General features: G+C 48.9%; 1 protein-coding gene and 1 pseudogene across 2 annotated transcripts in view; both read right to left on the reverse strand.

The window, feature by feature from the left end:
- Window positions 1–2,884: 2,884 nt before the first annotated feature.
- PRKRIP1 (PRKR interacting protein 1) overlaps window positions 2,885–26,434 on the reverse strand; it is a 31,180-nt gene continuing 7,630 nt past the window's right edge. The window contains exons 4-7 of one of the 2 annotated variants that reach the window (XM_054247798.2): window positions 23,848–23,933; window positions 20,358–20,425; window positions 10,218–10,313; window positions 2,885–4,532 (exon numbers count right to left, since the gene is read on the reverse strand). In XM_054247798.2, coding sequence (XP_054103773.1) covers window positions 4,429–4,532; window positions 10,218–10,313; window positions 20,358–20,425; window positions 23,848–23,933 — 354 coding nt within the window. In that variant the 3' untranslated portion in view covers window positions 2,885–4,428. The remainder of the gene's footprint in view (window positions 4,533–10,217; window positions 10,314–20,357; window positions 20,426–23,847; window positions 23,934–26,434) is intronic. The other variant, XM_002743960.7, reaches the window with a different exon arrangement.
- On the reverse strand, window positions 3,315–4,245 carry LOC144580213 (uncharacterized; annotated as a pseudogene).

The following is a 26,434-nucleotide window of genomic DNA, read 5'->3' on the forward strand; positions in this document are numbered from 1 at the left end:
AACTCAGGGTACCATCACCTCTGCTCTGCATGGCAAGACAGGAGCTTGTCCCCTTTCACCAACTCAAAGGTCCCCTTGTGTCTCTCCACTCCAGCCCCTGCCATGGCAGGGCGACTCCCCCCTCCCCAGCTTGCTTTCTGGGCACTCTTGCTCTCCTGGGCCACCTAAGAGCTCAGCTCGACCCTTGCCCTTGTGGAGGCCTGGGTCAGGTGCCCACAGCACGCTGTGCTGCTCTCCCTGGCTCCTGTTCCTGCTCAGACCTGGAGCCCCTTGAAGGCTAGGACTGCCTAGTCCGCCACTGTCCCCAGTGCCTGGTAATGGGCCTTGGAATCCTTTGGATTTTGCACATGGTTGGTGCTCAATAAACATTTGCTATGTTTTCTTAAATTATTATTTTTATTTTTTTGAGATGGAGTTTCACTCCCGTTGCCCAGGCTGGAGCGTGGTGGTGCAATTTGGGCTCGCTGCAGCCTCGGCCTCCTGGGTTCAAGTGATTCTCCTGCCTCAGCCTCCTGAGTAGCTGGGATTACAGGCATGCGCCACCATGCCCGGCTCATCTCTGTATTTTTAGTAGAGACAGGGTTTCACCATGTTGGTTGGTTGGAGTTGCTTCCAACTCCTGACCTCAGGTGATCCACCTGCCCCAGACTCCCAAAGTGCTGGGGTTACAGGCGTGAACCGCACCCCCCCAGCCTTTTATTTTTGAGAGGTCTTGCTCTGTTACCCAGGCTGGAGTGTGGTGGCATAATCATAGCTCACTGCAGCCTCGACCTCCCAGGCTCAAGTGATTCTCCTGCTTCAGCTTCACAAGTAGATAGGACTATGCCACCACACCAGGCGCATTTTTCAATTTTTATTTTGTAGAGACAGAGGTCTCACTATGTTGCTCAGGCTGGTCTTGAACCCCTGGCCTTAAGCAATCCTCCCATCTAGGCCTCCCAGAGTGCTGGGGTTACCGGCATGAGCCACCACGCCCAGTGGATCTGCTACCTTTTGTAGAGGAAGAAAACAGGAGGCCTCCTGGAACTTGCTCCAGGTTAATTTCCTAGAGTGTTCTCGCTACTGAAATCTATGTTAATATATGGTAATCATAGCTCACTTTAGTCAAGTATGCCAAATAGTAAACAGAAATTAACTTCCAAGAGGGAGGAGAAAACACGTGTTTCTATCTGTGACGAATGCAAAGGAATTGGACTGACTTCTATTTCTATCTCCAACAGTTAGCAGAAAGTCACTCCTCTAACTCAATTTTAATGTCTTGTTTTTTTTTTTTTTTTTACCAAAATACAAATGGTATATACAGGGAAGTAAATTTAAAACGGGAACAGGGCAGGGCTAAGTGGTGCACACCTATAATCCCAGCACTTTGGAAGGCTGAGGTGGGAGGGCTGTTTGAGCCCAGAAGGTGGAGACCAGCCTGGACAAGATGGCAAAACCCCATCTGTATAAAAAATACATAAATTAGCCCGGCATAGTGGTGCATGCCTGTAGTCCCAGCTACTCGGGAAGCTGAGGTGGGAGAACGGCTTCAGCTCAGGAGTTGAAGGCTGCAGTGACCAATGATGGCACCTACACTCCAGCTTGGGTGACTGAGCAAGGTTTTGTCTCAAAATGAACTAATTAAGGGGCTGACTTCCAGTAGCTTTAAAAAAGGGGGGCGGCAGGTTCTGTAGTAGAATCTCCTGAGGCACCTGTTTAAAAGTGTATTTGGGAGTAGATCGTAAATGATGCAGAATCTCTGGGACATCACCAGGGAACTTAGATTTGTTTTTTTTTTTAAGATGGGGTTTCACCCTGATGGCCAGGCTGGTCTTGAACTCCTGACCTCAGGTGAACTACCCACCTCGGCCTCCCAAAGTGCTAGGATTACAGGTGTGAGCCACCTTGCCCGGCCGGATTTGTTTTTAAGACTGGGTCTCACTCTGCCCAAGTTGGACTGCAGTGGAGTGAACTCCTGGCTCAAGGGATCCTCCCACCTTAGCTTCCCAAGTAGCTGGGACTATAGGTGCACACCATCACACTCAGCTAATTAAAAAATTTTTTTTGTAGAGAGGGGGTCTCACTATATTGCCCAGGCTGGTCTCAAACTCCTGGGCTAAAGCAATCCTTCTGTCTCAGCCTCCCATAGTGCTGGGATTACTGTGGGAGTTCACTGCGCCTGGCCAAAGCCTCCCATAATGCTGGGATTACAGGTGGGAGTTCACTGCGCCTGGCCAAAGAATTTTTGTGCTTGAGGTTTTCTGAGACGGTGTTACGTACACCTGTGTTTAGTTCCTGACTCCTCCCACCCACGAGCCATGTGGGACGTTACTTCATGATTCTCCCCTAACCATGTTTTTTTTTGGGGGGGGAGTAGGCGCTCTCAGTATTACCCACTCCTTTCTCAGTGATGACATGTTTGTTCCTCTTTTACCAAATCAATTATGCCCTAAAGACAGACTGTCTCAAGGTCCTGATGATCTATTTAATAATGGCCAGAAATAGCTACAGGACATGATCTGCCTAAACATCACCTTCTTCTTTGCACCCAGTGGGGGCGAAACCCACCGCAAACTGACATCCTCTTTGTCACCATGTGCCCACCCACCCCACATGCCTGCAGCCAGCGTCTGTCTCTCTTGGCCAAGTGAGCTGGCAGAGGCAGGAAGGGACTTGCCCAGTCCCCTGGCTTACCAGAGGCACAGGCAGGGCTCAAAGCCAGGTCATTCAGCTCCAAGACCAGCACCCTCCGCAGCACTGAGGATGCCCACAAGCTGCAGGCTGCAGATTCAGAGCAGGGGCTGTGACCCACGTGGAGGTGGGGAGAGGGATGGAAACCAACAGTCCAAAGATAGGAGAAATAAAACTGAAACGCAAACCAGCCAGTCCCAGACAGAAAAACAGGTTTCAAAATGTGCAGCCGGGGCATGTGCTCATTTATTAGGGCTGCTTCTCTGTGTCTGCTTTCTGGGAAAGAAAATCCCTGTGACATGAACCAATGAAGGGACAGGAGTCACAGGGCTCAGCAAGGGGCCGGGGAAATCTATACCACAAAAGTAAAGCAACATCAAATGTTTCTGGGTTTCCTTTCCCTTCACTCAAAACCACTATTTCCTTAATTCTATCAGAGTGTGTAAAGGGCACAAAATAGATGTAGGAACCTGGAGCTAAATCATCCAAAAATGGTGCCAAGGCCCTACCTAGAAACTCTCTGAGTTGCCCCGTTGGCCTGAAAACATGGAGGTTGAAGGTTGGTCTCAGCTCCCCCCAGGCACCCTGGCTCCCAGTAGTGCCCCGGCCTCTGTGTTCATCATCGTTTTTTACAAGGCAGGGTCTCACTCTATTGCCCAGGCTGGACTTGAATCCCTGGACTCAAGCGGTCCTCCCACCTTGGCCTTCCGAGTAGCTGGATTCCAGGCACTCACCGCTGCACCAGGCTACCCTGCTCTCTGCAGGTGCCTTCTCTGCACGAGCCCAGTGCCTGGACACTGATCTGGGGCTGTACCACCTGAGGACATAGCAGATCCACTCCTTCCTTGGGGCCCAGTTGCTGCGACCCCAAGGAAAGCCTCAGGTGGTTTCAGTCCTGAGGAGCTCCACCCACTTGACGGAGTCCTGCCACTCAGCCCCTGTTTGTTTAGACCCCCTTCCACCTCAGGATGAAAACGCAGCTGTTGGTAAAGAACCCCAGTACGGCTGGGATTCCCCCGCCCTCTGCTCTGGCTCAGCCCAGCCTGGATTTTCCGGCTGCTCATCCTCTGGCCACCCGCTTTTCCCCCACAGTGCTTTCCACACACCGCATGCCCTTCCTGTGCCCCAGTCCCTGGTGAAGTCCCCGGCCCAGGCCCCCCTGCGCACACCTGGGGCTTCCCAGAACACACGGGGCACCGGGAGCCGTGGTGGGAGCAGACCCTCTTGGGCATGGTCCCCACTTCCCACGGGGGTGAGTGGGGGTCTAGGCTGGCAACATGGGCCAGCCCCACAGCTGAGGGCATCTCCTCATTGAGCCTGGGACCAGGTCCGCATAACAGGGCCTGTGGGGTCTTCAGTCCCCATGGGAATGGTGGCATCTCCTAGCCTTCTCCAGAGTACCTGTGACTCACAGTCCACACATCCCAACAAAACCCAAGGGTGTTCTGCTCTTTACTAAATAAATGTTCTTTTCCCAGAAACCAGCCCCAAACTCATCACCGTTCAAATATGACAAGGTGAGGCTCTCTGTCCCCTTTTACCAGGAGCATGGATGGCGTCTGCAAGGCAGTGCCTTCGTGTGCCGGGGAGGTGGCCCCTCAGCCTCCCAACCCTGCTACAGGCAGGACTGCGAGCAGCTCGGGAGGGTCTCCTATGCTGTCCATCCAGCAGGACCTCTCGGGGGGAGAAAGCCAAACAGCTGCCTTTCCCTTCTGCTCTCAGCACGACCCGGGTTCCAGGCAGCGGCTGCAGCAGACATCATCGCCCCATGATGAAGCTGGGCACCTCCTCCTCCTCCTCCTCCTCTGTTCCAGATGCCTCCGCAGAGCTGCCGGACCCCTGCTCCTCAGGCTGACTGGGCCCTGTAACCACATGACATTCAATTGACAGATATGTAAAATCATTCAGGGTCGAGTGTGCTTTCAAAGAGGAGAGCTGAGGAGAAGTCAGGAAGTCCCCATTCATGGACCACACAGTGAGAAACCAGGGCCACGCCTCATGCCTGGCAGTCCCCCCAGCCATTCCCTGACAGTAAGGGTTGGTCACAGGCCTGATCTACCGCTGCTCTGCCGGGTACACCCCATCCTTACCCAAAGGTCCAGAGGCACACGCAAGATCTGACACCCCATAACCAAGGCCCTACTGCTTTTACATGGCTTCTGCCCCCCGCCATGTCCACCTCCTGGGTGGGCGACTTCCCGACCCAGCCCATCAACACCAAGCTGACAACCCTCTCACTCAAGTCTCAAGTTCTCACTGCCGTCTGCAAAAAGATTTCTGAAACCTGTGTAGCACAGGGCTCTGCCCCTACACATAGGCCAGCTTCCTGGCTCCTCCCAAGCATGGCCCAGGAACCCCCTCCTGACACCTGTGTGCACCGCAGCTTCCCTGTCCCGTCATGATTGCCAGCCAGAAGCAAAGCAGGAAAACAACATGTTCCCAGCACCTCCTCCCCATCTTCATGTGGGAGCAGGAGGACAAGTGAGAGTTGGAAAGACAGAGGCAGAGGCCACAAGGCAACTGATGGCCCAGGTCAGCCACACCAGGCTGCCACCCGCAGGCATGGTGGCCTCAGCAACTCACAACGGGGTGGACACGCCTGGGCCAGCCGATGGCTCCACCCTGTACATGTGCGGGCGTTGTACTGGCCACACACGCCCACTACACACCCTGAGCTTTGCTACTGCTGTGTCACCACAGGTCAAAGGGCCTCTAAGCAGGAGACCCTGTACAGCCAAAGGCACAGCCCAGCCTAAAATTCACTGCCATACCCAGAAAGAACACACGGCACTGGCGAAAGCAGCCGGAGCTGAGTTTCATTAATTTGCGCATCCCTTCTTCCCCTCAGCCTCATACCACAGAGCACGACTAGCTTCAAAAGTTCAAATGGGGAAGCTGGGCGCCATGGCTCACGCCTATAATCCCAGCACTTTGGGAGGCCGAGGCCGGTGGATCACTTGAGGACAGGCATTTGAGACCAGCCTGGCCAACATGGTAAAACCCTGTCTCTACTAAAAATACAATAAAATTTAGCCAGGCGTGGTGGTGCAGGCTACTTGTAATTTCAGCTACTTGGGAGGCTGAGGCAGGAGAATTGCTTGAACCCGGGAGGCAGAGGTTGCAATGAGCCGAGATCGCGCCATTGCACTCTAGCCTGGGTGACAGAGCAAGACTTCATATCAAAAAAGAAAAAAAACAGCATAGGGTCTGATCTTTAATTGTGATCTTGATGAATTGTTTTTTTTTTTTTTTGAGATGGAGTTTCCCTCTTGTTACCTAGGCTGGAGTGCAATGGCGTGATCTCGGCTCACCGCAACCTCCGCCTCCTGGGTTCAGGCAATTCTCCTGCCTCAGCCTCCTGAGTAGCTGGGATTACAGGCACGCGCCACCGTGCCCAGCTAATTTTTTGTATTTTTAGTAGAGACGGGGTTTCACCATGTTGACCATGATGGTCTCGATCTCTTGACCTCGTGATCCACCCGCCTCGGCCTCCCAAAGTGCTGGGATTACAGGCTTGAGCCACCGCGCCCGGACTCTTGATGAATTGTTGTACACTGAACTGGATGTTTGTGGAAAAGAATAATACAGGAGGACTCAAAGGATTCCCTGTGGCTGAAAACCCTTTGAAAATGCAGTATAGGCTGTGAATTCCTGATCTAAAATGCTCGGTACCAGAAATGTTTCAGGTTTCGGATGTTTTCAGATTTCGGAATGAGATATCTTGGGAATGGGACCCAAGTCTAAACATGAAATTCATTTATGTTTCATATATACCCCATACACTTAGCCTGAAGGTAAATGTAACATTTAAAAATAATTTTGTGTGAGAATCATGCAGGCATAGTTGTGTCCTGGGTCGCCAAGATGTCACTCCGTCGCGCCTGGCTACTCTGCCCCAACCCTTGACTCAGCCGAATCCGACTCATCTCCAGAAACCCGGCGGACGCAAGTGGAGCGGTTGGCCACAGGAGCCTGGATGAAGTGAGAGTACCTGCTTCAGTACAACCACCCCAACCGCTGAGGAGCCATCAAAGATCCTGCCTTGATTCGCCGGACCTCTGCAAGATCAACAATGTCTATCCTAATTTCAGACCCACTCCTAAAAACTCATGCTTGGGAGCTCTGTGTGGATTTGGGCCCCTCTTCTTCTGGAATTGTGTTTTCAAAAGTGACAGGGATAGGAAAGAAAAACCTACCCGGGAAGGAAAATTGGATGGAACATTTAACCTCTCATACCAAGTCTGGAAAGATGACTACATGTATTCCTGCCTAAATAAATTGTCTATTAATCAAAATAATAATAATAATTTTGTGGCTGGGTGCAGTGGCTCATGCCTGTAACCCTAGCACTTTCGGAGGCCAAGGTGGGCGGATCACATAAGGAGAATTGCTTGAACCCAGGAGGCAGAGGTTGCAATAAGCCGAGATTGCACCATTGCACTCCAGCCTGGGGGACAGAGCAAGACTTTGTCTCAAAAAAAAAAAAAGCCGGGCGCAGTGGCTCACACCTGTAATCCCAGCACTTTGGGAGGCCGAGGCGGGTGGATCACAAGGTCAAGAGATCGAGACCATCCTGGGTCAACATGGTGAAACCCCGTCTATACTAAAAATACAAAATATTAGCTGGACATGGTGGCGTGTGCCTGTAATCCCAGCTACTCAGGAGGCTGAGGCAGGAGAATTGCCTGAACCCAGGAGGCGGAGGTTGCGGTGAGCCGAGATCGCGCCATTGCACTCCAGCCTGGGTAACGAGAGCAAAACTCCGTCTCAAAAACAAAACAAAACAAAAACAAAAACAACAAAAAAAAACAACCAACCGCATAGGGTCTGATCAGTTTGAGACCAGCCTGGCCAACATGTCAAAAACCCATCTCTATAAACATACAAAAATTAGTCAGGTGTGGTGGCATGTGCCTGTAGTTCCAGCTAATCAGGAAACTGAGGCAGGAGAATCACCTGAACCTGGGAGGCAGAGCTTGCCGTGAGCCGAGATTGCGCCACTGCACTCCAGCCTGGGTGACAGAGCAAGACTCCGTCTCAAATAATAATATTTTTGTGCAAGAAACAGTTGTGTATGACAAACCATGAGAAAGCAAAGTAGTCTCTCTCCCCCACGTGGCTGATCTGTGGTTTGGCATCACCATCATTTCTGACTGAATTTCTGTGCTACTTGTAAGCAATTCTTTTCATATTCACACAGAGGGCTGTGTGACACTCACAGAGTGGAAAGTAGTATGATCAGAGCAGTTAAGCAGCTCAGTCGCATCACAGGAACACCTGGATCAGTGGTTAAGCGGCAGCGATGGGCTCTCAATCCCCACCAACGATGCTGTGTCTGGATGAAAGGTTACTGGACACTGTCATTTTTTTTTTGGAGACAGTCTTACTCTGTCACCAGGCTGGAGTGCAGTGGTGTGATCACAGCTCACTGTAGCCTCCTGAGTAGCTGAGACTATGGGTGTGTGCCACCACACCTGGCTAATTTTTCTATTTTTCGTAGAGAGGAGGTCTCAACCATGTTTCCCAGGCTGGTCTCAAACTCCTGGGCTCAAGTGATCCTCCCTCCTTGGCCTCCCAAAGTGCTGGGATTACAGGCGGGAGCCACCACCCCCAGCCTCATTTTTCAATTCTGCATCAACTTCTGTTCATTGCTTTTGGCACTTAATCGTTCATCCTTCTGCTTCTTCAGGTGTGTGGCAGTCATTCTTGGCTTTCCGGGCTACAGATACACATAAATGCCTCCTCTTTTTCCTATCACTGTTACCCACAGGAGAATCTGCAGCCTCTCTGAGTTTTCAGTACTGTATGTCAGGCCTCCATGTGCAAGCCTGGACCCAGAAAGTCTGAAGTCCTGCCTGCCTCCGAGGATCACCCCCCAACCCCCAACCCCCAATCCCCAATCCCCGCCTGCGCTGGCCATCATCCCTGATCACCATTTCAAACCCCACCCTGCCACCTTAACTGTTCTTATGATAATGTGAATACTCCTCGCCCCCGCCTACCATCTTAACTACTCTTAGGCCTTACCCACCTGCCACTGTAACTAACCTTACTGTAACCTCTCATGCCTTACCCACCTGCCACTGTAACTAACCTTACTGTAACCTCTCATGCCTTACCCACCAGCCACTGTAACTAACCTTACTGTAACCTCTCATGCCTTACCCACCTGCCACTGTAACTAACCTTACTGTAACCTCTCATGCCTTACCCACCTGCCACTGTAACTAACCTTACTGTAACCTCTCATGCCTTACCCACCTGCCACTGTAACTAACCTTACTGTAACCTCTCATGCCTTACCCACCTGCCACTGTAACTAACCTTACTGTAACCTCTCATGCCTTACCCACCTGCCACTGTAACTAACCTTACTGTAACCTCTCATGCCTTACCCACCTGCCACTGTAACTAACCTTACTGTAACCTCTCATGCCTTACCCACCTGCCACTGTAACTAACCTTACTGTAACCTCTCATGCCTTACCCACCAGCCACTGTAACTAACCTTACTGTAACCTCTCATGCCTTACCCACCAGCCACTGTAACTAACCTTACTGTAACGTATACTCCTTGCCCCACCCCCACCACCATTACTAATCTTACTCCGTAACACCCCTGCCCCCTCCCCAAAAGATTTCCCCAACCTATAAAACCAACTCCTATCCCACGGCCCTTTGCTAACGCCCTTTTCAGCCTTGGCCCACCTGCACCCAGGTGAATGAACAGCCATGTTGCTCACACAAAGCCTGTTGAGGGGAGGGGTTTCTTCATTCAACGTGCCTGTTTTTAACAATATACCACAAAACAGAAAACAAGCAAAAAAGCAGCGAGTAACGCATGTAGGTCTGGGCCCCGTGTGGGGCACTGCGGGAAACCTGCCACTGGCATGTGTGGTCTGCAGAGGAGCCATTTTCTTACCCTCTGTGGGTGTGCTTATGGCGGGGAGGGAGGAATCTGGGTGTATGTGAAAAGGTTGTACCACAGCTGAAGGGGGACACACTGGATAATCTGTGTTGTGTATCTGCGTTTCGACCGTGACCTGTTGCATGAGGTCAGGTCTGGAATTCCCACTTGCAGCCTCATCTCAGTGCTGAAAAAGCTCTGAATTCTGCAGCATTTCCATGTTCGGATCTTCAGGCTTGGGATGCTCAACCTGTACCTCCCTAATGGTCAACACAAGGGATTTTGTGTGTGTGGAAGTATCACTCTCGGGGAGGAGAAACCTAGAAATTGGGTGCACATTCAAGTCATTTAGCAATTCAACAAAATTAACCCAGTTCACTCTTTCAACATAACAAATATAGAAAGAGTAAGAAATCATAAAGTGGTTATTTCTTGTTAGTTACTATGCTTAAAGTTGGTGATACAAGAATTAAAAAAATACTGTCACAAATTAAAACAAAGAGCACAAGGCCGGGTGCAGTGACTCATGCCCGTAATCCCAGCACCTAGGGAGGATCACCAGAGGTCAGCCTAACCAACATAGAGAAATCCTGATCTCTACTAAAAATAGAAAAAATTAGCCAAGCGTGGTGGCAGGCACCTGTAATCCCGGCTACTCTAGAGGCTGAGGCAGGAGAATCGCTTGAACTCAGGAGGCGGTGATTGCAGTGAGCAGAGATTGTGCCATTGCTCCAGCCTAGGAACAAAAGAAACTCTCAAAGAAAAAGCACAACACATATATTAGGACGGCTGTAATTAAAAAATAGACACTATTAAGTGCTACCGGGATGTGAGGTAAGAGAAACTTTCACTGCTGGTGGGAGTACAGCATGGAATAGCCACTTTGCAAGACAGTTTGGCCGTTTCTTACAAAGGTAACAAGATTAATCCTATCATACAATCCAGCAACCATGCTCCTAGGTACGTACTCTGTTGATATGAAATGTGCACACACAGCCGGGCGCAGTGGCTCACGCCTGTAATCCCAATACTTTGTGAGGCCAAGATGAGTGATCACTTGAGGTCAGGAGTTCAAGACCAGCCTGGCCAACATGGTGAAACCCTGTCTCCACTAAAAATACAAAAATTAGCCGGGAGCGGTGTTGAGCACCTGTAATCTCAGCTACTCCGAAGGCTGAGGCAGGAGAATTGCTTGAACCTGGGAACCCAGGTGTGATATAGCTAGCCTAGAGTTAGAACCTGTACACTGCCATTTTATAAAGGACAAAACTGTTTCCATTCTCCTCACAATGACTGCTAACCTTGGCTTCTGTAAAACTGCTAAGTTTACTTTGCAAAATGCAAATTGAGGTAAAGCTGCATACCTTCTTTTATCTGTAACTGCCAGAATTGCTGGCCTTTGTTTACCAGAGTAAGCACGCCCAGATAATTCCATCCTGGCGCCAAGTAAATAAAAATCTATGGATCCCACTCCTACCCAGACGATGTGTAAACAAATGCTAATCTCAGCATCTGTGAACCCTTTAAATGACAATCAGAATGTCAAATAGTCCCCTGGCCCTCGAAATGTCTGGAACCCCCTCACCCTCATCTCCGCCCAGAAGGTGATTTGAATTCACTGGCCCTCGGAATGTCTGAAGCCCATCACCCCATCCTCTCCCCTCACCCCCAAGGTGATTTTACGGGTATAAAAAGTCTTGTCACCCTCTTTTACGGGGCCACGGGTTGGAGAGACGTGAGTCCTCCGTGGTCGCCGGCAATAAACCCTGCAATTTGGCATACTTTTGTCTTGGTGTTGACTTTCTGTGCTCGGTCCAACACAGGAGGCTGAGACTGCAGTGACCTGAGATTGCGCCACTGCACTCCAGCCTGGGCGACAGAGACTCCATCTCAAAAAAACACCAAAAAACAAAAAAACTAGCACACAAGTATTTGCCACAGCTTTATCCATAATCACCAAAACTGGGATGCAACCAGGATGTCCTTCAGTGGGTGAATGGTGGTCTGTCTATATGGTGGACTACTATTTGGCAATAAAAAGGAATGGGTCACTAAACCACACAAAGACACAGATGAATTTTCAAGGCATTCTGGTAAGCAAAAGCAGCCAATCTGAAGAGGCTGTATATGACACAGTCCAAACTCTATGACAGTGTGGAGAAGGCAAAACCACAGACGCAGTAAACAGATCAGTGTTGCCAGGGGCTGGGGCTGGGGCTGGGGCTGGGGAGGAGGCTGAACAGCGGTAACATAAGGAATTATTTTAGGGCAGTGGAATATTCTGTATATGGCAGTGGTGGATACATGGTACTATGCATTTGACAGAATCCACAGGACCTTACAGCACAGACAATTAAAACTTAATCATGCCTTGTTGCTGCTGCTGTTGTTTGGGACGGAGTCTTGCTCTTGTTGCCCAGGCTGGAGTGCAATGGCGAGATCTTGGCTCACCGAAAACTCCCCCTCCCAGGTTCAAGTGATTCTCCTGCCTCAGCCTCCTGAGTAGTTGGCATTAGAGGTGCCTGCCACCATGCCCAGCTAATTTTTTGTATGTTTAGTAGAGACAGGATTTCACTATGTTGGTCAGGCTAGTCTCGAACTTCTGACCTCAGGCGATCCACCCGCCTCGGCCTCCCAAAGTGCTGGGATTACAGGCATGAGCCACCTCACCCGGCCTACTATTGCTGTTTTTTAAAAGATGGAGTCTCGTTCTGTCACCCAGACTGGACTGCAGTGCGGTGATCTCAGCTCACCGCAACTTCCACTTCCCAGGTTCGAGGGATTCTCCAGCCTCAGTCTCCTGAGTAGCTGGGATTACAAGTGCCCGCCACAACGCCTGGCTAATTTTTGTATTTTTAGTGGACACGGGGTTTCACCATGTTGGCCACGCTGGTCTCAAACTCCTGAGCTCAATGATCCACCCAGCTCAGCCTCCCAAAGTACTGGGATGACAGGCGTGAGTCACTGCACTGCACCCAGCCCCCCTTTCATTACTTTATACTACTGTTTATTTACTATTTTAAGATCCAGGAATCGAGATTTTCTTCACAGGTTACAGGCATATTGAGTAAAATGCCACTGACTGCAACTGAAGCACACATTTTGTTTTTAACGGATGAATGAATGCATTAGGAAAAACCCTGTAAGTATAGACTTGGGAAAATACTTGTGATACAATGGTACATGATAAAATCAAGGTATCTATAAATATGGCATTTATAGAAATAAGACATATATTTAAAAACTGAAATAAATTAAAGTGTTAAATTCATTTTTAGTAAGGGTTACAGATAACTTTATAATTTATTTATTTATGAAACAGAGACAAGGCCTTGCTATGTTGCCCACACTGGTCTCAAACTCCTGGCCCAAACGATCCTCCAGCCTCAGCTTCCCCAAGTGCTGGAATTACAGGCAAGAGCTACCATGCCCAGCCAACTTTTATTTTTGATGTTGTTCTTTTCTGCATATTTTTAAAGTTTCTAAAATGATCATAGAGTATCTCTTTTCTCCAAAGACACAAGGATGTGGATAGTTTTCCAACATGTTTAAGGATTTTGGCTCTGAAATAAATAGTTTGATCCAAACACATGTAGAGTGCCTTCTGGACATGGGATACCTGCCTCTAGATCAGGAGCTCTCAGCCAGGGACAATTCTGTCCTCCTCCTGCCTGGTGCACACATGGCAATGTCTGGAGGCATCCCGAACTGCTGATGACTGGGGGAAGACGCTAGGACGCTGTGAGACATCCTGCAGTGACCAACACACAGCCCTTCACGACACAGCATTTCCCGCCTGAAGCATCAGCAGTGCGTCCATGGAGAAGCTCTGTCCCAGATCAGCCTAGTAACAAATCCCCTAAGGGCACCCTGGACTTCTCTGCTGAGCAGGCCTATGTTAGGATAAGTAACAGTGGTGTGGGAATAAATGATCTGGGGAGTTGAAGGCTTCAGAATAATCCAAACTGGCTTAATGCCATCCCATGCTGTCATTGAGACACAAGTCCCACACTGCCGGGAGTCTTCCCTGAGCTACTGGGCCAGCACAGAAAACAAGTGATGAGATCTCCTCTCCAACAGCAGAACAGAACGCCCAGCCAGCTGCCCTCTGCTTTTTAGGAGAAGAGCCAAAAAAGCTTCAGTGATCTGTACCTCCAAGTCCAATCGGGACCCATGGCACCCCAAAGTCACCTTGTGGTGCAAGCTGGTATTACCACATTAGTTCCCATTTCTTTCCACAGGACTACTGGAAAAGCTTGCTTAGGCTCACAAAAAGAAAAATAAAGAAGGAAACTGAGAAGGCGAGGTAAACGGCATACAAACCACTCTTTACATATTTATTTATTTATTTATTTATTTTGAGATGGGTGCCCACTCTGTCGCCCAGGATGGAGTGCAGTGGCACAATCTCAGCTCACTGCAATCCCCCTCCCAGGCTCAAGCAATCCTCCTACCTTAGCTTCCTGAGTAGGTGGTACTACAGGCCTAAGCCACCATGCCTGGCTAATTTTTTTTGTAAACTTGGTAGAAACAGTTTCGCCATGTTTCCCAGGCTGGTCTTGAACTCCTGGACTCAAGTGTTCTGTCTGCCTCGGCCTCCCAAAGTGCTGGGATTACAGGCGTGAGCCATTGTGCCCAGCCTGATAAAAATTAATATTTTTAAATAATACAGGGAACTCTTAAAATTCAACAAAATAAGACCGGACGCGGTGGCTCATGCCTGTAATCCCAGCACTTTGGGAGGCCAAGGCAGGTGAATCACGAGGTCAAGAGTTCAAGACCATCCTGGTCAACATGGTGAAACCCCGTCTCTACTAAAAATATAAAAAATTAGGTGGGCATGGTGGTGCATGCCTGTAATCCCAGCTACTCAGGAGGCTGAAGCAGGAGAACTGCCTGAACCCAGAAGGCAGAGGTTGTGGTGAGCCAAGATTGCGCCATTGCACTCCAGCCTGGGTAACAAGAGCGAAACTCATCTCAAAAAAAAAAAAAAAAAATTCAACAAAATAAAAACAACCTGATTAAAAAATGGCCAAAGGACTTGAATAGACCTTTCTTGAAAGAAGATATACAAATGGCCAGGCTGGGTGTGGTGGCTCATGCCAGTAATCCCAGCACTTTGTGGAGCCAAGGTAGGCAGATCACCTGAGGTCAGGAGTTGGAGACCAGCCTGGCCAACATGGTGAACCCCCATCTCTACTAAAAATAAAAAAATTAGCTGAGTGTGGTGGTGGGTGCCTGTAGTCCCAGCTACTTGGGACAATCACTTGAACCCAGGAGGTGGAGGTTGCAGAGAGCCAAGATGGTGCCACTGAACTCTAGCCTGGATGACAGAGCGAGACTCCATCTCAAAAAACAAAACAAAACAAAACAAAACAAAACGACAATAACTACTACAAAAGTGGCCAATAAGGACACGAAACAATGCCCAGCATCACAAGTCATTAGGGAAATGCAAATCAAATACAGTGAGGTACCACTTCTCACCCATTAGGATGGCTACTCAAAACAAAGAAACCAACCAAACAAACAAAAACAGAAAATAGGAAGTGTTGGTGAGTATGTGGAGAGAGTGTAGCCCTCTGGCACTGGTGGGAGTTTAAATGGTTCGGTCCCTATGGAAGAGTATGGTGAGCACACACAAATTAAAAACAGAACTAAGGTCAGGCATGGTGGTTCATTACACATGGTGGTTCACACCTGTAATTCCAGCACTTTGGGAGCGGCTGGATTACCTGAGGTCAGGGGTCTGAGACCAGTCTGGCCAATCTGGCAAAACCCCATCTCTACTAAAAATTAGTTGGGTGTGGTGGCACATGCCTGTAATCCCAGCTACTAGGGAGGCTGAGGCAGGAGAATTGCTTGAACCCAGAAGGCGGAGGCTGTAGTGAGCCAAGATTGCACCGCTGCACTCTAGCCTGGGTGACAGAGCCAGACTCTGTCTCAAAAAAAAAAAAAAAAAAAAAAGGCAAGCAGTCCAAGGAAAACCATGCCAGCCTCTCATGGTGGCTCACACCTGAATTCCCAGCCCTCTGGGCAGCCAAGGCGGGAGGATCACTTGAGCTTAACAGTTCGAAACATGGAAAATCCCAGTTTTTATTTAAAAAAAAAATACAAAAATTACCTGAGTATGATGGCACAGGCCTGTGGTTCCAACCACTTGGGAGGCTGAGGTGGGAGGATCACTTGAGCCCAGGAATTGAAGACCAGCCTAGGCAACATAGTGAGACCCATCTCTACAAAAAACAAAACCTGAGCCAGGCATGGTGGTACACACCCGTAGTCCCAGCTACTTAAGAGGCGGAGGTAGAAGGATGACTTCAGCCCACCATGAGTTTGCGGCTGCTGAGAGCCACAATCGCACTGCTGTACTCCAGACTGGGTGACAGAGCAAGACCCTGTCTCAAAAAACAAAAATGAAAACAAAGAAACAGTAAAATGGTAGCCTTGAATCCAAACATATCAAGAAAAAGACAGAGACTGTCAGAATGAATTAGAAAACATGACCCGGTCTGGGCGCAGTGGCTCACGCCTGTAATCCCAGCACTGGGAGGCTGAGGCGGGTGGATCATGAGGTCAGGAGTTCTAGACCACCCTGACCAACATGGTGAAATTCCATCTCTACTAAAAATACAGAAAAAAAAATTATCCAGGCGTGTTGGCGTCCACCTGTAAACCCAGCTACTCAGGAGGCTGAAGCTGAAGAACTACTTGAACCCAGGAGGCAGAGGTTGCAGTGAGCCAAGATTGTGACACTGCACTCCACCCGGGGCAGGAGTGAGACTGTCTCAAAAAAAAACAAAAACAAAAACCACACATTTGACAAACAAAAACATTTGACATACAAGAAACACACTTCAGATGTAGTGCTATTTGAAAAAGGGATGAATGGCAGAGTAAGGACCTCCAAAAACCTGCTCCTCCATAAACATAACAGAACACTGGCAAAAATCCTCAAAATCAACTTTTTCAGAACTCTGGAAATGCACCTCGGACTATTCAAATGCCTGAACCTCACTAAAAAACGGGAGTAGGATGATTGGGCTGGGAGCTGTTGGAGGTTCCATCCTTAGAGCCCTGGTCCTGGTTGACCTGTCTAGTGGCTCCCTGGAAATGTCTACCTGCGAGGCTTGTCTTTAGTTGATCTGACTCTGCATTGAGTTGGGCTCACTCAGCGTCAACAGCTCTTTCCCCCGGGTGTGTGTCAAAAACCATCAGTGACAACTGTTTAACATCCCACTGACCATGACAGCAGTAACAACTGACGCAAACAAGAAATGGCCCAAAAAGCTTAAAAGAAAAAGCTGGGGCCGGGCGCAGTGGCTCATGCCTATAATCCCAGCATTTTGGGAGGCCAAGGCGGGTGGATCACGAGGTCAAGAGATCGAGACCATCCTGGTCAACAAGGTGAAACCCTGTCTCTACTAAAAATACAAAAAAAATTAGCTGGGCATGGTGGCGCGTGCCTGTAGTCCCAGCTACTCAGGAGGCTGAGGCAGGAGAATTGCTTGAACCCAGAAGGCGGAGGTTGCGGTGAGCCGAGATCGTGCCATTGCACTCCAGTCTGGGTAACAACAGCGAAACTCCATCTCAAAAAAAAAAAAAGGAAAAAGCTGGGACTCCAGAGGACCACCAGAGCAGTGCACATGTCCAAGAAAGATAGCCGAGGCCTTGACCTCTCACGTCTGCTGCCCTGGAGTCTCTGTGCAAGCAGAAGTGAAGGCGACAACAAATGGCAGACTGCCTTCCAGGGGGTCAGAGGCACATTCCAACACACACATAGAGCTCCGTGGCAAAGACATGGAGGTTCAAGACATTCAGAGAAATCTCTCATCTTCCACCGACTAACTAGGCTGACCGAGCAGACTTCAGAGTCCAAACACAACAAAGAATACAGGTTTTACAGAATTCATTAGGGAAGTCACTACACACACAAACAGCAACAACGACAATGATAAGCAGCAAAACCAACAAACCCTGAAAAGAGGGTCAAACTACTCAGCAAAGGAGGCCATTTTTTTTTTTTTTTGAGACAGAATCTTGCTCTGTCACCCAGTCTGGAGTGCAGTGGCACAATAATGGCTCACTGCAGCCTTGACCTCCTGGGCTCAGATGACTCTCCTGGCTCAGCCTCCAGAGTAGCTAGGACAACAGGCATGTACCACACCTGGCTAATTCTTAAACTTCTTTGTAGAGACAGGGTCCCACTATGTCGCCCAGACTAGTCTTGAACTCCTGGGTTCAAGCAATCCTCCTGTCCCAGCCTCCCAAAAAGCTGGGACCACAAGTGTACACCACCATGCCTGGCTGATTTTTTATTGTCTGTAGAGATGGGGTCTTGCTATGCTGCCCAGGCTAGTCTTGAACTCCTGGCCTCAAGTGATCCTCCTGCCTTGGCCTACCAAGTGTTGGGATTATAGGTGTGAGCAACTGCGCCTGACCTCTATTTGCAAATGTAACAGGTCCAAGTTACATTACCCCCTCAACAGATTGTGAGAGTAGCTTTTATGCCCAATCCTCCTACTTGGGCCAAGCACTTCCATCATCTACTGCTGCAGCGGAAGGGAAAGTGAGGAAGTACTTTCTTTGAGGAATGAAGTCCTATCAGTCACATTTTAGCAGCTTAAAATAATTTCTTCTAGGGAAGGGCAAGAAACAACCTAAAACTGTATCCGATGTGTCACACAGTACAACTCATAAGGAAGCGGTTCCTAGAAGTGGCCAATCATATTATATATACATATATATATCTAACATTATGTTTATATATATATTATACATATATAATATATATTTATATCACACACACACACACACACACACACACACACACACACACACACACACATATTTCTGGCAGAGTTTTGATCTTGATGCCCAGGCTGGAGTGCAATGGCATAATCTTGGCTCACTGCAACCTCTGCCTCCCATGCTCAAGTGATTCTCCTGCCTCAGCCTCCTGAGTAGCAGGGATCACAGGCGTGCACCACGTCGCCTGGCTAATTTTGTATTTTTAGTAGAGAAAGGGTTTCTCTATGTTGGTCAGGCTGGTCTTGAACCCCCAACCTCTGTTCATCCACTTGCCTTGGCCTCCCAAAGTGCTGGGATTACAGGAGTGAGCCACTGAACCCAGCCTTTATTTTTGTTTTGTTTTAATTATTTTATTTTACTTATTTATTTTTGAGACAAGGTTTCACTCCTGTTGCCCAGGCTGGAATGCAATGGTGCAATCTTGGTTCATTGCAACCTCCGTCTCCCACATTCAAGTGATTCTGCCACCTCGAGCACCTGCCACCACACCCAGCCAGTTTTTGTATTTGTAGTAGAGATGGGGTTTCACCATATTAGCCAGGCTGGTCTCAAACGCCAGACCTCATGTGATCCACCCAGCCTATTTTTTTGAGATGGAGTTTTACTCTTGTTTCCTACACTGGACTGCAGTGGCACGATGGTCGTGGCTCGCTGCAACCTCAGCCTCCTGGGTTCAAACGATTCTCTTATCTCAGCCTCCCAAGTAGCTGGGATTACAGGTATGGGCCACCATCCCTGGGTCAATCATATTTTAATATGTCAATGAAAGTCTGACTTCACCGTAAGACCAAAAACCACAATCGTGTACTCAGAAAGCAGGCCTGGTCAAGCAGGGAATAGCCACAGATTCAGTCATGTTGGGTACAGTGTCATTTTCTGGTCTCTTAGCATCTCTGGCCCTTTCCAGCTGGGGCCCCCATCCTTTATCCTCAGCCCGTGGGTTCCCAGGGATGGGGGACGGCAACCCTAGTGTTGTGACGGGTTCAGAGGTAGCAGGACTGGCAGCATGGTGGGATGCTGACCAAAGAGCCAAGCCCTCCCCCCATTCTTATTAACGGAGACCTCAAATCTGGCGAGGGTGGCAATGCTCTCAGCTCACAGTGCCGGATCACGATAGGCTTGAGTCGGTTATAACAGTTCTGTTTCCTATTCCTCCAGCCTGATGGCAGCTGGGGATGGCAAGGTGACCTAGTATTTAAGGTGAGGTCTTCTGGGCACTTCTGGAAACTTTTGTTCTCCGATTTAAAAAGGGCAGACCACACCAAGTACCACCTCACTCCCCTTCTTCCTGCTTTGAACACAGGTACTGTGCCAGAAGCCATGGCAGCCACCTTGCACCCTCAGGGTAAAGGCCAAGGAACGGGGGCTGCCAGCCCACACTGGCACAGTCACCTCAGGCTGCCACCTACCACCAGATTTCCCATCCTATAAAAACCCAACTCCTCTTGGTTTAGGCACTTTGTTGGCTGTTTTGTTGCTTGTAGCCAAAAGCATCCTTACCTGACCTGGCAAATGACTCAGTCAGAGCCAGAGACACAAAAAGACTTTTGCTGGGAAAGCTGAGACGTCCTTTCAGTCTTCCCTCCTGGACAAGATCGAGGCACGATGTAGCCCCGAGAGCTGCTGCAGGCACCTCAAAACCACAAGGGGGTGTGAGCTGCCTGAAGACAGGACACCAGCACAGAGTGGGAGACGGCAGTAAGCAATAATGCCCCTGATCTCTCTGACCAGCCATGCCCAAAATGAGGTCTGTCCTCGAACTACCTTGAGCTGGTATCTTTTTGCTTAAGCCAGTTTGGTTTTCTGACACTTGCAATTAAATGGGTCCTAGCTAACATGAATGAGCTGCTGTTTCTTCAGTGGCCAGCCAGCCAGCCCAAACCCTCCATCCTGGTGTTTCCTGACAGTTCAGCCACTGTGACTGACACCAAGAAAGAAGCTATGGCCAGGAAAAGTGGGCACCACTCACCTTCTTTTTGTTTCTTCTGTTCAAGTTTCATCTTCTTTGCCAGTAATTTCTTCTCTTTTAACTTCTGGCTAAAAATATAAAACCATACACATTGAGCCTTCACTACCTTATGCTATTTCTTAGAAAATAAACACTTCCGGCTGGGGGCGTTGGCTCATGCCTATAATCTCAACACTTTGGGAGGCCATGGCGGGTGGATCACCTGAGGTCAGCAGTTCAAGACCAGCCTGGTCAACATGGCAAAACCCGTCTTTAAAAAAAAAAAAAGAGGGAAAAAAAAGAAAATAAACACCTCCTTATGGTATCTTTAAAACCTGTGGAGTAGCACAAACATTACAATGACAAAATAAGAGAAACATCAGGTGAGTGCAAAGGTAACTGCAGTTTTTGCATTGTTGGAATTTGCTGTTTTAATTGGAATACATTATTAAATAAATGTGGTTATATTACACGTCATTTTAATGGGCACTTCTGGCTTTACGTTGTTTTTTTTTTTTTTTTTTTTTTGCTAATTCCTTATTACTTGCTGGCTATTTTATGATTACTTTAGACTATGGAAATGATGTTAGACAAAAAGCAAATTCAAGTGATTTTCTTATTCAAATTCAAAATGGGCCGTAAAGCCGTGGCGACAACTCACAACACTGACAATGCATTTGGCCCAGGAACTGCTAACTAATGTACAGTGCAGTGGTGGGTCAGGAAGTTTTGCCTTGAAGATGAGGAGCGTAGTGGCCGGCCACTGCAAGTTGACAAGGACCAATTCAGAGCAATCATCGAAGCTGACCCTCTTACAGCCAAAGAACTCAACGTTGACCATTCCATGTTTGTTCAGCATTTGAAGGAAATTGAAAAGATGAAAAACCTCGAAACTGGGTGCCTCACGAGCTGAGTGAAAATCAAAAATATCATCATTTTCAAGTGTCATCTTCTCTTACTCTATGCAACAACAATGAACCATTTCTCGATCGAATTGTGACGTGTGATGAAAAATGGATCTGACGTGACAACTGGTGACAACCAGCTCCAAGGCACTTCCCAAAGCCAAACTTGCACCAGAAGAAAGTCATGGTCACTATTCGGTCGGCTGCTGGCCTGATCCACTACAGCTTTCTGAATCCCAGAGGAACACTGGAGAAGCCTGCTCAGCAGATTGATGAGCTGCACCAAACGCTCCAACGCCTGCAGCTAGCAACAGAAGGGCCCAGTTCTTCTCCATGTCCAACGCCTGCAGCTAGCAACACAAGGGCCCAGTTCTTCTCCATGTCCAACGCCTGCAGCTAGCAACACAAGGGCCCAGTTCTTCTCCATGTCCAACGCCTGCAGCTAGCAACACAAGGGCCCAGTTCTCCATGCCCAACGCCTGCAGCTAGCAACACAAGGGCCCAGTTCTTCTCCATGCCCAACGCCTGCAGCTAGCAACAGAAGGAAGGGCCCAGTTCTTCTCCATGTCCAACGCCTGCAGCTAGCAACAGAAGGAAGGGCCCAGTTCTTCTCCATGTCCAACGCCTGCAGCTAGCAACAGAAGGAAGGGCCCAGTTCTTCTCCATGTCCAACGCCTGCAGCTAGCAACAGAAGGAAGGGCCCAGTTCTTCTCCATGTCCAACGCCTACAGCTAGCAACACAAGCGCCCAGTTCTCCATGCCCAACGCCTGCAGCTAGCAACAGAAGGAAGGGCCCAGTTCTTCTCCATGCCCAACGCCTGCAGCTAGCAACAGAAGGAAGGGCCCAGTTCTTCTCCATGCCCAACGCCTGCAGCTAGCAACAGAAGGGCCCAGTTCTTCTCCATGCCAACACCTACAGCTAGCAACACAAGGGCCCAGTTCTTCTCCATGTCCAACGCCTGCAGCTAGCAACAGAAGGGCCCAGTTCTCCATGTCCAACGCCTGCAGCTAGCAACAGAAGGAAGGGCCCAGTTCTTCTCCATGTCCAACGCCTGCAGCTAGCAACAGAAGGAAGGGCCCAGTTCTTCTCCATGTCCAACGCCTGCAGCTAGCAACAGAAGGAAGGGCCCAGTTCTTCTCCATGTCCAACGCCTGCAGCTAGCAACAGAAGGAAGGGCCCAGTTCTTCTCCATGTCCAACGCCTACAGCTAGCAACACAAGCGCCCAGTTCTCCATGCCCAACGCCTGCAGCTAGCAACAGAAGGAAGGGCCCAGTTCTTCTCCATGCCCAACGCCTGCAGCTAGCAACAGAAGGAAGGGCCCAGTTCTTCTCCATGCCCAACGCCTGCAGCTAGCAACAGAAGGGCCCAGTTCTTCTCCATGCCAACACCTACAGCTAGCAACACAAGGGCCCAGTTCTTCTCCATGTCCAACGCCTGCAGCTAGCAACAGAAGGGCCCAGTTCTCCATGTCCAACGCCTACAGCTAGCAACAGAAGGGCCCAGTTCTTCTCCATGCCCAACGCCTGCAGCTAGCAACACAAGGGCCCAGTTCTTCTCCATGCCAACACCCGACTGCACGGCGCACAACCCAGGCTTCAAAGGTTGAACAAACTGGGCTAAGAGTTTTGCCTGATCCGCCGTTCACCTGACTTCCTGCCAACCAACTACTACTTCTTCAAGTACCTCGACCACTTTTTGCAGGGAAAGCACTTCCACAACCAGAAGGACTCAGAAAACGCTTTCTGAGAGTTCATCAAATCCTGAAGCATGGATTTTTACATTATAGGAATAAATCAACGTATGTCTTGCAGGCAAAAATATGTTGATTGTAATGGTTCCTATTTTGATAAATAAAGATGTGTTTGAGCCTAGTTATAATGATTTAAAATTCATGGTCTGAAACTGCAGTTACTTTTGCACCAATCAAATACTTTTGCATGACTCTGCCAGTCCATCCTTCTCAGCTGCTTCTATTAGGATTCAAGAGCAAATCCCAGGGAGCCCTGAGGCAAAGCAACCTCAGAAATAAAGAGGACGCTTTTAAAAAAATACATTTTTAGGCCAGGTGTGGTGGCTCATGCCTGTAATCCCAGCACTTTGGGAGGCCGAGGCAGGTGGATCACCTGAGGTCAGGAGTTTTGAGACCAGCCTGGGAAACATAATAGTGAAATCCTGTCTATACCAAAAACAAAAAAAATTAGCCGGGCATGGTGGCAGGCACCTGTAATCCCAGCTACTTGGGAGGCTGAGGCAGGAGAATCGCTTGAACCCAGAAGGGGGAGGTTGCAATGAGCTGAGATCATGGCACTGCACTGCAGCCTGGGGGACACAGTGAGACTTTGTTTCAAAAAAAACAGACATGAAGGAGACACAGAAATCAATGCCATCACTAAAGTCCCGACTTGCAAGCTCTGGACAACCTGTAACCAGCTAGAGGGTCCCAAGGAACTTGCTCTCTGTTCAGGTTGTAGAAGGCACTGCTCTACACTCATGACCCCTACCGGTCATGCGGGGAACTACTACTGACTGCAAGGGCTCAGCTCACCCAGCCCTGTTCCTGCCCCCGGCCCTTGAGTGTCACCACAGTTAGACCATGCCTCTTACCGCTTCTTCCGGCGCTTTGCAGTCTGCTCCTCTGCAGCGATTTTATTCTTTTCCAGTCTCTTCTGAAACTCTGCATCCAATTTTTGCTGCAACAAAACCCACATCATTTAGACACGCTAGGTCTGGGTAGACTGGGAGGTTTTTGTTCAGGCTGAGTAGGAGAGTTCTAGCAGTCAGGCCACTGGGGGTGCTAGAGGCACTACCCCGGTCTCCAGGTCCATTTTAACTTTAAAAGGGCAGGTAATCTATACATAGCTCTCTGATGGTGAAGTAACTCTTTCAGTTGATTGAGATACCCCTCATGCACACAAGATCTAGGAGACAGTATGGGAGGGAGTGCAGAGGACACCTTACGGGCAGGGGCAGCACCATCTGCTTAGCTGGGGCCTCAGACATGGCCCAGAGCTCATCAGAAGGAATGGCCAGAGGGTCAGAACTAGGAATTTTCAAGCTCTAACCTCATAGTTACCAAATGGCTGAGGTTTTTTTTTTTTTTTTTGGTGATACAAGGTCTCATTCTGTCACCTAGGCTGGAGTGCAATGGCACAATAATAGCTCACTACAACCTTGAACCCCTGGGCTCAACAGATCCTCCTGTCTCAGTCTCCTGAGTATTTGGGACTATGGGTGCATGCTATTACATCTGGCAAATTTTTATGTTTATTTTGTAGAGACTACAGGTCTGGCTACGTTGCCCAGGCTGGTTTTAAACTCCTGGCCTCAAAGGATCCTTCCACCTTAGCCTCCAAAGTGCTGATATTACAGGCCAGTGTGCCCAGCCACCAAATGACAGACTGTAAAGCAGTGTGACACATGCCATCTGCTGCCATCGCCTGCTGCTAAACACACACCCACACCCACACGTATATTCCTATCAACTGCATTACTTCTTCTCAGCAGTTCTGTTTCCAAGCCTCAGTTTCTTCATCTATAAAATGGGGAAAATTATAATTCCCGTCTCCCAGAGCTGTTAGGAAGAATAATGAAATACGGGTTGGGCATGGTGGCTCATGCTTGTTTCCCGATACTTTGGGAGGCTGATATTCGGGAGGCTGAGGGAGGAGAGTCGCTTGAACGCAGAAGGAAGAGGTTGCAGTGAGCGGAAATCGCGCCAATGCACTCCAGTCTGGCAACCGAGAAAGACCATGTCTCAAAAAAGAAAAAAACAGGATTAATGAAATAAGACAACCCACAGAAAAGCACCTGTAAACTATAAAGACATCAAATGATTCATCTTTCATTTCTTCTGGTCACAGCGTAAAGCTCAATGGAGCAAAAAAGGAGCCAGCAAAGGAGGAAGAGGTACCTTCAGCACCTCTGCTGGTCTGCACTGCCAGCTGTGTGCATCTGCTTAGAGCAGCACAGAAACCAAACAAAACAAGCCCCTCTCTGAGGGCAGAAAATATTCCTTCAGGAAGGAAATCGACTTTAATTAGTCAACCTTCTGAACAACCAGAAAGCAAATGACTTAAATCTAAAAGAACTTGATTTGCTTAGACGCTAAGCGGTGAAGGCTGGGTGCCGTCGCTTACGCCTGTAATCCAGCACATTGGGAGGCTGAGGCAGGTGGATCACCTGAGGTCCGGAGTTCAAGATCAGCCTGGGCAACATGATGAAACCCCATCTCTACTAAAAATACAAAAATTGGCCAGGCGTGATGGCAGGCGCCTGTAGTCCCAACTGCTCGGGAGGCTGAGGCATAAGAACCGCTTTAACCCAGGAGGCAGAGGCTACAGTGAGCCAAGATCAAACTCCAGCTGAGGTGACAGAGCGGGACTCTGCTGGAATTAAAAAAAAAAAAGAGCCAGGCGCGGTGGCTCATGCCTGTAATCCCAGCACTTTGGGAGGCCGAGGCGGGTGGATCACGAGGTCAAGAGATCGAGACCATCCTGGTCAACATGGTGAAACCCCGTCTCTACTAAAAATCAAAAAATTAGCTGGGCGTGGTAGCGCGTTCCTGTAATCCCAGCTACTCAGGAGGCTGAGGCGGGAGAATTGCCTGAACCCAGGAGGTGGTGGTTGCGGTAAACCGAGATCGTGCCATTGCACTCCAGCCTGGGTAATAAGAGCGAAACCCCATCTCAAAAAAAAAAAAAAAGAAGCCGAGTTGTGAAAGTCTTACTCTGTGCTGCTGAAGAAGCTGAATTTCCCAGCAAGTGACTAAATGCAGCCCCAGCTGACTGCCGCACCTGGCAGAGGCAATGTCTCAAGCAGGGGTGAGTGGAACCGGGCTCTGATGGAGGTGATCTGTCAGTTACTAAAAAATGAGGACTCTTCCCTCCTTTTTTTTTTTTTTTTTAAATCTGAGACTGTCTTTTGCCATCCAAAATAAAGGTCTTTGCATTTCCATGAAGGCCAAGGTTTCTGAAACATTTTTCTGTATTTTCTCTGAATCTATAATCAATATGCAAAACTTCAGAGTAACTTACAGTGTCTGAGACAGCAACCTGGTCTAATGTCCTCCCCTCTAAAACAGTTTATAAAAATAAAAGTGTTTCTGACAGCAGTTTCCTTTTTTTTTGTTGAGACAGGGTCTTGTTCACTCAGGCAAGAGTCCAATGACATGATCACAGCTCACTGCAGCCTT

This window comes from Callithrix jacchus, chromosome 2, assembly GCF_049354715.1.
Source record: "Callithrix jacchus isolate 240 chromosome 2, calJac240_pri, whole genome shotgun sequence".
Classification (NCBI taxonomy): domain Eukaryota; kingdom Metazoa; phylum Chordata; class Mammalia; order Primates; family Cebidae; genus Callithrix; species Callithrix jacchus.